This window comes from Nuphar pumila, chromosome 12 (assembly GCF_984573655.1).
Source record: "Nuphar pumila chromosome 12, dmNupPumi1.hap1.1, whole genome shotgun sequence".
Classification (NCBI taxonomy): domain Eukaryota; kingdom Viridiplantae; phylum Streptophyta; class Magnoliopsida; order Nymphaeales; family Nymphaeaceae; genus Nuphar; species Nuphar pumila.
Window position 1 is genome coordinate 78,864,131 of NC_143260.1, and position 11,719 is coordinate 78,875,849.

The 11,719-nt window shown below is 42.6% G+C and overlaps 1 protein-coding gene across 1 annotated transcript; it reads left to right on the forward strand.

Annotated features, from left to right (window-relative positions):
* Positions 1-2,396: 2,396 nt before the first annotated feature.
* LOC149821049 (pyruvate decarboxylase 2-like) lies at positions 2,397-6,027 on the forward strand. The gene is made up of 7 exons (XM_089982269.1): positions 2,397-3,385; positions 4,012-4,175; positions 4,258-4,819; positions 4,905-4,993; positions 5,076-5,193; positions 5,347-5,535; positions 5,630-6,027. Exons 1-7 carry the CDS (start codon positions 2,867-2,869, stop codon positions 5,798-5,800), a joined length of 1,812 nt encoding a protein of 603 aa, XP_089838395.1. The 5' UTR covers positions 2,397-2,866; the 3' UTR covers positions 5,801-6,027.
* Positions 6,028-11,719: the final 5,692 nt, after the last annotated feature.

The following is an 11,719-nucleotide window of genomic DNA, read 5'->3' on the forward strand; positions in this document are numbered from 1 at the left end:
CTAGAGTTGGACTTAAGGGCAGCTGCCTTTGGGGGCTTATCAATTGAACTTTGAATTTGCATTTCGATTTAGAAATGACTTTGACTTTAGACTTGGATTTGGCTCGGTTCGGTTCAGTTCAATCTAGTTTTGGGCTTTGGCTTTAACTGTTGGCTATTATTATTATTGATTTAAATTTATTTTCTGTATCTTCTTTCTCTGCTTTCTTCTTCCTCTTTGGGATGTTCAGTGTTTTGTGTCGCGGTGGCTTTCTTGCTTAGTGTAAAAGAAGTCGGCATAGCGTGAGTTAGGAGCAGACTTGATTGTATCTATGAAGCGAAGTTGCGTAGTGCCCTACTACACTACACCTGGTTTTTATACTGATGGAGGCGACGATATCTTTTAAGAGCGTTTCACAGCTTGCCTCCGGTCTGCATCCATTCTCCTACAAGTTACAAGTTGCTTTATTGAAACCAGTTTTCCAACATTGTCGGCCATTGATTTTTGCAATTCCTAAAATATTTGCATATATAATGCCATCAATCAATCTAAAACATATTTTAACTGAACACACTACATAAATCATATCCGTATAACTTGATTTGCATTAAACAGAAAAAATAAGAAAAAAAATATTTGGTTTTTTTGCTCATATTGTTTGCTTAAACTTTGGTTTTGCTTGCCTATCGAACTAAAATTTCACATTTGGGCTTGAATTGTTAGCCAAGAAAAACAAATTGAAACATGTGTGGTTGAAAGAGGGCAGCTTTTAGGACTCTTTGAAAACTTTGTTATCCTCAATCCTCCTCCTTGTGGTCTCTACGTCGTTGGTAACTGGGCGGTACATACTCAACTCGTCCCACATCGCACGGAGAGAACTGGGATATAGATGGAAAAGGCTTGTCATCCTTAGATAGATGAGCAATCTCTTATTGGAGTTAGTAGATCCTGTCGAGATAATCTCACATTGGAGTTGGAGACATGATCTACCTCAATATGTTTGCTCTAGTTGTGGAAGACTGGGTTAGCGGCCATGTAAGTTGCACTTGTGTTGTTACACCATGGTTTGGGTGAGCAATACCCGAGAATGCTGAGCTCATGAAGGAGATGCTTAAATAGCAAATTTTCTGTTGCAATTGAAGCTACGGCATGGTATTCAGCTTTGGTGTTGGACCTTGAAACTGTATTTTATTTTCGGGTGCTCCAGGATACAAGAGATCCAAGAAACCATGAGTAGCCTATGAATTTTCTATTGTTGATATGCCTGGCTCAGTTCGCATCAGAGAACACAGAGAGATTTAAGTGAGTTGACTTCTTGATGTCAATGTCGGACGTAAGAGAATGCTTAAGTGTCGTTGGATTTGTTTGACTATGCTCTGATGGATCATGGCAAAAATTGGCATACTTTGTTGACAGTGGAGTATTGTTTTTTATTTTTACATTGAAGAAGAGATATGAGAAATTTACAGTTTTATATTAGAACTTTTCTCTTTTTCCAATAGTTTTTGAACTCCTAGAGCTTAGAATTCACGGTGAGAGAGATCGAGTGAAAAGGTTGGAAGATTGATTGGAATTTTGTATCTTCAGTTTCCTTGGATTTGGATGTAGAAACACTACCAAACTCTCTTTTTTCCACTTGCCTTCTTCTTTTTCTTTAATGTCTATGTAATCTCCCTGTTTAGGAGACTTGCCCAAACTTTAAATCGTGATGCAGAATACACACCATAAACTATTTTCTCTCCTTGTGATGGGACGTTGCAGGTTCAAACCCCAGTGATAGGTTGAATAATAACTGGTGGAGGTCTGCCTAACCCCAGCTTGCCTTTAAAAAATAAACTTTCATGTTTATGAGACCTACTTGGATCATGTGACTTTGTGCATGCCATTGCCATCCTTGAATAAGATAGCCAAACTCTCATGTACTATCAATCGTGACAAGAGAACCAGGTTTAGGTCCTGTTCATGTCCTAAAACATGGAGCTGAGCATGGTTGAACCCTAGCAGAGACACTGCCCACCTCACCTGCTCCATTCAAAAGATGCTCTTTTAGATTCTCAAATTCAAAAGAAGACAGCCGAGACCCGTTTTGGATTGCCTAGTTGCAACCCCCCCCCCCCCCAATAAAGGTTTAGGCAGAGGTACAATGGCAAAACTTGGGACGCATGATGGTTTTGATTTCAATCCCAAGGGCGAACCAGGTTTTCCTTCTTCCCCTCGTTGTGAGATGGGGGCCTACCACTGAAAGACCATGCGAGACAAAGCAATAAAGAAAAACGTTTCTGAGAGACCAGACCAAATAAATAAATGAACAAAAATTAAGGAACAGTCAATCAAAATATCTCCCAACAAATCACTGTCATTAACTCTTTTCGCAACAGCTCAGCAGGAGTCAAAATAGAGTCACACCCTCCGATGCAATCATCTCCACCGCCTTCACCACCCCTACAAACCAACCCCAAGTTTTAGACCCACCTTTACAGTCAGCCCCTGGTTTCCAAAACCAGAGCCGCCTTCCCCTTCCCTTCCTCTTCCCACCCCTTTAAATACAAACCTTCCGTTCTCTCTCATACCCACAAAACCAAGAAAAAGATCTTCGGCTCTTTACTCCCTCACAGCCTCACCTTTCTCTCTCTCTCTAAGTCTGTCCTCCACAAACCCGCCGTTCTGTTCTCTCTCATACCCACAATATCAATTCCCGCGCCTCGAATACTACCAAAACTGAAAAGTCTCTTTTTTCTCTCTCATACCCACATTACCAAAACCCTCGATCTGCAAGCCCCACGGAAACAAGGCATCGGTTGCTTCTCTTTCTCTCTAAAACAAGGCATCGGTTTACATTTATCCCTGTGTGAGGTTTTTTCCCTTGTTCTCTAGCACGAAGGAGGAAATGGACACCAAGATCGGGCAGGTGGACGGGGCGAGGCCCATGAACAATGACGTGGGGGCGCCCCCGTGTCCCAACTCCGTGTCTGTGGTGCAGAACTCCGTCTGCGCCGTCTCCTCGGAGTCGACGCTCGGGCGGCACATCGCCCGCCGCCTGGTTCAGGTGGGCGTCTCCGACGTCTTCTCCGTTCCCGGCGACTTCAACCTCACCCTTCTCGACCACCTCATCGCCGAGCCCGGGCTCAACCTCATCGGCTGCTGCAACGAGCTGAACGCCGGGTACGCCGCCGACGGCTACGCGAGGGCGAAGGGCGTCGGCGCCTGCGTCGTCACCTTCACAGTCGGCGGCCTCAGCGTCCTCAACGCCATCGCCGGTTCCTACAGCGAGAACCTGCCGGTGATCTGCATCGTCGGCGGGCCGAACTCGAATGACTACGGCACCAACCGCATCCTCCACCACACCATCGGCCTGCCGGACTTCACCCAGGAGCTCCGATGCTTCCAGACGGTCACATGCTATCAGGTATCGTTTTTTCTCCACTCCCCATCGTCTTGATTCCGTCATAAACGATTTCTTTTATGGTTCAGAATGGTCATTGTGAAAAATCTGTGAAAATTGTACTTCTTTCATGATGGCTGTGGATTAGTTTATACCCATGTATCTTTTGAAATTTAGCTCGTCCAAATTGAGAAGAACGGGGATGCTGTTTGGTGAGATGGTTGTATATGTATCATTTCCAATCACTCTCCACCACCTTGATTCTGTGGCAAATGGATCTTGGGTTGATCCAGTCATCCACAATCTAGTTTAATACATGCTGGATCTGTAGTACCAACTGCAGATTTGCAGAATAAGGGGGAGAGAAGATGGTGTATGGTATAATGATAATTTAGATATGTATTTTTTTGTTCATTATGTGATGTACTGAGTTTTTTGGGCATATTTGTTGATGGGTGTGAAAAACTCATCTTCATGCTAATTGCCTAAATCTAAATCGTGAAAATAATTTGATGCATGTTTGATATGGTTGTCAGGTTTCCTCTTTCTTCTGTTTTTTTCCTGGAGTTTTATTGGTTTTGATTATATAAGGGATTTTTTGGCTTATTTCTTTTGGTTTATACGATTTTTCTGCTTTGGTGATTTTGTAGGCGGTCGTGAATGATTTGGAGAATGCTCATGAATTGATTGACACTGCGATCTCTACTGCGTTGAAAGAGAGTAAACCCGTTTATATTAGCGTAGGCTGCAATCTGTCACACATTCCACACCCGACTTTTAGTCGAGAGCCTGTCCCTTTCTTCCTGGCCCCAAGGTATGATTCGGTGATCTCTCGAGAGATTGTTGGCATCTGTGGTTTTGCTTGTTTCTGTTCTCTAATGGTTTTTGTTTTGCAGATTGAGCAACCAGGTGGGATTGGAAGCCGCTGTCGAAGCCACCGTGGAGTTCCTGAACAAAGCCGTGAAGCCGGTCATGGTGGGCGGCCCGAAATTGAGAGTTGCCAAGGCAGGGAAAGCGTTCGTGGAGTTGGCGGATGCTTGTGGGTATGCTGTTTCCGTGATGCCTTCAGCTAAAGGATTGGTTCCAGAGCATATTCCTCACTTCATTGGAACTTACTGGGGTGCTGTTAGTACTGGCTTCTGTTCTGAGATTGTGGAGTCTGCAGATGCTTACCTGTTTGCAGGGCCGATCTTCAACGACTATAGCTCGGTCGGGTACTCCTTGTTGCTGAAGAAGGAGAAGGCAATCATCGTTCAGCCAGACAGGGTAGTGGTTGCCAATGGACCGGCATTCGGCTGCATCCTCATGAAAGATTTCTTGAGGGCTCTGGCAAAGAGGCTGAAGCGGAACACAACCGCTTACGAGAATTATCATCGGATCTTCGTTCCTGATGGGTTGCCTCTCAAGTCTGCGCCTGGCGAGCCTTTGAGGGTTAATATCCTCTTCAAACACATACAGGTAAAGACAGAGAAGTTCTTGAATCAGGGATCTTCTTCTCTTCTGTTTTATGAGGTTTATTCAAATTGAAATATGTGTGTTGCAGGAAATGTTGTCTGGCGAGACTGCAGTGATTTCCGAAACAGGGGACTCCTGGTTTAACTGCCAGAAGCTCAAACTGCCACAAGGATGCGGGTCAGTGCGTGCTGCTTTCCTTCCAGTTTTATGATCTTCTATTCTCTTTATTAATCAACATTGTCTCCATGTTTCCAAACAGGTATGAATTCCAGATGCAGTATGGATCAATCGGTTGGTCTGTTGGTGCAACACTGGGATATGCACAAGCTGCTAAAGATAAACGTGTTCTTGCTTTTATTGGTGACGGAAGTTTCCAGGTAAACATATTAAAATATGTTCATTAGTTTAGATACAGTATGGTGCCAATTTCTGAAAATTTGCATGGAGTTCTGGAAATTGATAAATCAGGCTGATTGAATCTACATACCCCACATGCTGAACATTTGAGACTCATATGATCTAAAATGCAGGTGACAGCACAAGATGTGTCAACCATGCTGCGTTGCCAGCAGAAGAGCATCATTTTCCTCATCAATAATGGAGGGTACACCATCGAAGTTGAGATCCACGATGGACCCTACAATGTCATCAAGAATTGGAACTACACAGGGCTTGTGGACGCCATTCACAATGGTGAAGGCAAATGCTGGACCACCAAGGTGTTTTTCTTTTCCTTCCATTGGGGGTGGAGGTCTTCTTCGTTTTGCATTCTGTGTTTTCTAATGTTTTCTCATTGTGGGGTTCTGTGTGTAGGTGCACACTGAGGAGGAACTGGTGGAGGCAATAGCAACGGCTACTGGGGTGAAGAAAGACTGCTTCTGCTTCATTGAGGTGATCGTTCACAAGGATGACACCAGCAAGGAGCTTTTGGAGTGGGGATCTCGAGTATCTGCTGCAAACAGCAGGCCGCCCAACCCTCAGTAAATAAATATGGCCATCCCTCCATTCATGTCTCCATTTTTGTCTTTTACTCGGTTCTAAGAGTGTAGCTGCATGGTATGCTTTGATCTCCAATTAGAGTCTTGAGAATTATATTTCGAGAGAACTTGTATGTGTACTTGTTTTTATTATTTGTGCTGGGAAGAGGGGACATAATGGTCATGTGCCTTTGGTTGTTTTGCTTTAATTAGATAAATTTCAAACGTTCCTAATAGTTTGTTGTTTAATGGTGGCTTCCCTCTTTTACCACTTATTTGAAGCTTCTTATTGTGTTGCTCGCCTGTTTGTTTTTTTTATGATATATGAGTTTGAAACCCCCACCCGTGCGCATCTCTTGCTGTGAGGCCGGAGCTCAGCTGGGTTTTCTCTTTGGTGGGCATAGGAGATCTATTGTTTTTGGACCAATGGGCTTGCGGGGTGAGCTTCTTCTGGTTATCCCCCCTCCCCCCCCCCAAAAAAAAAAAAGCCTTATGATTCTCTTAATGGGCATTGGGCTTGAAATCTGTCTATGTACACTGTGGTAGTGTGGTACTGAGTGTATGGTTTTGAAAGTGACATTTTGCAATAGATGCGGGCAATCTTTATGCTATCTTTTTTTTCTGAAAAAGAAAAAAGAATCTTAAATTAGATGGTGGGCATGCGGCAACAGCCACCCATCTTGGCATCTCTCGGGATGGGTGTGGTGTGCTTCTCGAAAAATATTAGCATGCAGCTCTGCTGCATAAAAAATGAGTTATAATGCAAATAGCCTGGCTCATCCTATTTTTTTATGGAGAAATGGGGTGCATGGGGAAAGCCTCATAAGTTATTCTTTCTTGTCTTTGCATTCAAGCGTGCCTCGAGTGCCCTGAAATCAGCTGTTCAACTCTGCATGTTCAAGTTTGCACGGCTCTTGCAAATTTCTCATCATGTTTGCTTTGTTTAGTGGTTTTGTCTCGTAGGGGAACTTGTATATTTGCAAGAACTAGCAAATGGCTTATCATATTCGCTTTGTTTACTATTGTTTCTTATAAGGGAGCTGAGCCAATCTTGTCCTTATACCTTGAATAGTAAGTACCCTGTTATTCTGTGGTCCTGGTGGTGATTTTCAACAGTCATACATGGATGGAACCTTGGTAATTGGAATCATATGGAGGACATAGGTCCACCGTTTTTATATACTTTTATATGAAAAGGATCCGGAATCTCGAACGTCCAACCTTTCCTTGGGATTTCCAATTAGAAGAGTATATTCGTATAATTTTCAACCGCTAGGAATTGAGTAATGCATTTGTCAAAATGGATCTATCACCAATTTTGATAGTGGCATGCAAGATTCGTCCATTCCTTTAAGGGCATACGAAAGCCAACCGTTCTTTCCATGGGTGAAAATTCCTATAATGGGATAAGAATGTGTATCGCATTAGGGCATGTTTGTTTCAGCCCCCCTTTGGTAGTCATACGAAAGTGAGCCTGTTTCCCACTGGGGCCAGAACGAACGCCCCAATTAAAAAGTGGCTTCAGGCCCCACAGTAGATGTTTTTCCCCATTTTCATATGAAAACTGTGCCCCCTCCCCTGCTCTAACGGGCAACGAGTCAACGACTTTACCCCATGGAGCTTCTTCACCTTTATGGGAGGTCACAAGTATCATAGAACTTCCCTCTGGTGTTCTGTTGGCGGATTCGGCAGCTTCAGTTACGAGATTCTCTACCTATATTTAAAGAATGGCCTCATTTGCCATAACCTCCGGCCCTATTTTCAGGCTGAAGATCAAGGGATCTCTCTCAGCAAGATTCGGTTTCCCTTTCAAAATGGGAAAAGTCCAAGACTGACCGCGTCTCTTTAATCCATTTTCCTGTAACCAACAGATAAAAAAAATAAAGTCGTTCCTCCTGTTGATGCTTGCGGTGCATCACCTTCGTCAACATGGTATGAGAGCATGGGCTCTGATCCTGGGCCGGTTCTTACCGTCGCCTAGTCCTCTCTTGTCGTCTGTCGGCACCTCACTATGATCCGTCACCACAGCCGATCCTGCTTCGCCGCTCACTAGTGTTATCCTGCTGACTCTTCCTGCTGCCGTGACTGACCCTGTTACTACTCTCCTGTCTCAACTTGCCTCTCATTTATCAGGTTTGAGTCCTCCAGCACTTACCATAACTAGTGAACCCCACAGTAACAGCTCCTCCCCTAGGGCTGATTCATAGCCCAAGTCTTAAGATCACCGCCATGCCCTTGAATGGGTTTAATTATCTTTCATGGTCCAAGGCTGCCGCTCTATACTTGAGTGGCAAGACTAAACTTGGCTACGGGGAAAAACCTAAACCAGATCCCACTGATCCCGCTTTTGATGAATGGGAATCTGATCATCACAAAGTGATGTCTTGGGTCCTCAATTTTATTGGACTGAAGATCGACTAGGGTTTTCTCTTTCTCGATTCTGTTGAGGCAATCTGGACAGCAGCCTAAGAACTATACACCGAAATATATAACATAGCACGCATGTACCAACTCTCCAGAGACATATTTGAACTCAAAAATCATGATCGTCCCTTTAGTGAGTACCTTCAAAACTAAAGAGCATGTGGGACAAACTGAATTCATACTCTTTAATTGACCCGATAGACGTTCAGAAACAAAAAAGTAGGAGAGCATCTTTCAAATGCTCGTTGGTCCAGGCCCAAACTATGAAAACCTTTGTAGCCAAATCATTATGACAAAAAAAACCTTTAACTAAATAATGTCTGCTCCACCATCATAAGGGAAGAAGCTTGCAGAAAAGCAATGAATCCATGCAAGTCAGATGACACTGAGCAACCCGAGAAAACCGCCTTCACCATCAAGGCCACTGAGAATGAAAAAGTCCCTAGATACCCAAGCAATTGAGGTAAGAATCTCGGAAGAGGAAAATTGGTAGTATGCTTTCACTGCAAGAAAGATGATCACACTCGAGATAAATGCTGGATACTCCATGGCAAACCAGGGGCAAGTAAGGATGACCCTAGCAAGAGAAAGACCACTGAACATGCCGCTAGCAGCTGCTCCGTCACTGCCGCCAAGACTCCTCTCTTTAATAACCATATTTTTTTTAGTTTATATATAAAGTGCATAAATGATTTAGGCCTGTGATCCAAGTTTCGGATCCAGGATCCATTAGGGGTCCATCTTTATATAATATTATAGTCATATATATATATATATATATATATATAAGAGAAATGAATGATATTAAAATAAATAATAAATAAAATAAATACTAAACCAAGATGCAGATATGAAATTAGATCCGTATGGGTTCGAACCGCGGACCCAAATGGGTAAAGGACCCTGGATCCACGTTGTAGCTGGATCACGGGTCCCGAACCCGGTCCCCAGCTGCGCCCCGGTGGAAAAAAATTACCCGATAAGGGGCTGCCCTATAAAGTGGTGTGTCAGGGTTCAGAAACCTAACACAAGCCAAATCGTGAAAGCTAACGCGGGGGTTTTGGGCGCAGCTGCCGAAGATGAATGGGGGGGGGGGGGGATAACCACCACCTCCTTCCTTTTCGGGGGTCGCCCCTCCTACAAAGGGGGTCCCGAGCCCTTTTCACTTCCCGCTCTCTCTTCCCTCTGCCTCTCATCTCCCTATTTGCTTCTCTCTTACTCTCCCTCTCTCGCTCCCGTCCCTGTCGATGACTCCAACCATCAGCAATCAATGTCGTCGGCGACCCTCCACCACGACGGCAACCTCTGAGCGCCGGAACAGGTAGGGTTTCTGTACTTTTTCTTACAGGTCGATTGTGGGCTCGTGTGAGGTGTAGGTTGTCTGAAACCCCAAATCGGTCGATTTGTAGGGGGGGTATCCTTCGAGCTCTGCAAATCGGGTGCGATGTCGGCTGCTATGCAGTCCCGAAATCGCACAGGAACAAATACCTTAAAGGGGATTTCGATTTCGGCTACGGTGAAAATCCAAATACGCTATGGGGTGTTCATGTAATAAAAAGAGGGGCTTCAAATGTTGATAAATTTTTGTTGAGTTTTATTATGGGATTCTCGGATCCCTAATAATCTATGAAGTTTTCTTTGCTGTTAAGGGGTACCCTTTGATTCCTACAGACTGGGTCGTTGTTGGGTACACTGTTGGTACCAGAACAATATGACGATTTGTGTGTGTGTCAGATATATGATTTTCTGTTAACTATTGGGTTTGATTGCATGTTAAATTGATAATGTTGAATCAGATTTTTTTTTTCTAGTTGACTGTTACCCTATCTGAATATTGATGATTTGTATGCCTGTTAACAGTTTAGGATTGATTATGTTGATACTGTTTGCCGACGTGGCTATAAGTATTATAGGTAGCTTGTTGCCAAATCTGCTTTCATACCACTTGACAGTTACTATAAAATCAGATTACTTGTGATTTCACTGACTGTTAGCAAATCCAGTTATTTGTTGATGACTGTTATCAGTCCTGGTTACACGTTAATCTCATATATCAGACTTTGCTTATCTTTTTAAGATGATCAAGATGCTCTTTATGATTGCTTTTGTTATTCATGTCTTAATTAGGATCCCTGTCTTTTCAACTTCTTTATGCCTTTCTTTAAATTTGGAGGTGGTTGTGGGTATGTAGCCTCTATGTGTTCTTTATTTTAGTAGCATATTTAGTTGATAATACCATTATGTCCAGCATATGCTGACGTGTTGATTATATTTAATGACCCACATGCATGTGATTGTTTCTGATTATGGGTTACAGATTCTGATTATACCTTAGTTCATGACCAGTATGATATAACCGTTTCTGGGTACATGATACTTCATGTCCAAACCTAATGGTAGATGATTCTGGTTCTGCTTACACCTTATGCTAACATATTTTGTCTTTCAATCCATAAAGATTAAGGTAAGGTTTCACATGTTACTGTTAAGGATTGTTTAGCACCACCGTTAAGGGTTCTATTTTGTGAATAACCTGTGGCATAAATACATTTAATATAATTGAATATAGTATACTGGTTCTCACACACATAGATTCGTATTTAACCAGGTCACACACAACCCACACACTTAAATACAGGACTAATTCTATTATTTGGATTATGTGTTTTTTGGTTCTTCGTGCACTTTGTTATCGACTGAAGGGTTAGATATCGACTTAATAAAAATCTGATATTTGAATGCAAAATATTTGAAATCTCATGAATCAGTCTTGTGCATATTTTTGGAGATTTCATGATCTGATTTTGTGTAGCTTTCTTTAAGTTTTATATGAACAGTTGATGTGAAGAATGATTAGGACCTGTGCACATTAATTTGGTTAACTTATGTTTGGTTGATATTGCAATATGTTGTTGTTCAATATGTTGTAGCATATGAAGAGTAGCCTTAACTGATTAGGATATTATGTTGATAAGCCTACTCGTAATTGATGCCTATACATTGTTTTACTTTTTTTCAATTTTCTGCTTTATGGCAAAATTGCATGATGAGTTGTGATAACTGACCACATACACCATTATTGAACGTACACAGAAGCCTGTATATGCTTAAGGTTGTTACATTGAGTTCAAAAATATTATGGTGCACTTAGTGACATTTGGATATGTGCCTTCTCACAAGTGGGTCATTTGAGAAACCTTGCCTAATGAGCAATATTGGTTGAATACCCGATGCGGGTACTTGGGTTGTTAACTTGTGTTGCCAATAAAACTGGTGAGAAACTTAAATTAAATTTTGTGTGGGCCTGACTGGTTTAAAGGTACCAGGGCATCCGTGCTTGATTGGTTTAAAGGTACCGGAGCACTATGAGTGAGTTTGTGCAATCAATATAAAAAAAATGGGATGTATGTGTACCTTGGTAAAATGACTAAGGTTGAGAACTTACTACTACGGTAGTAGAAGGTAGTTGGGGAGATGCCCTGTACTTTGGAAATTTTAAATA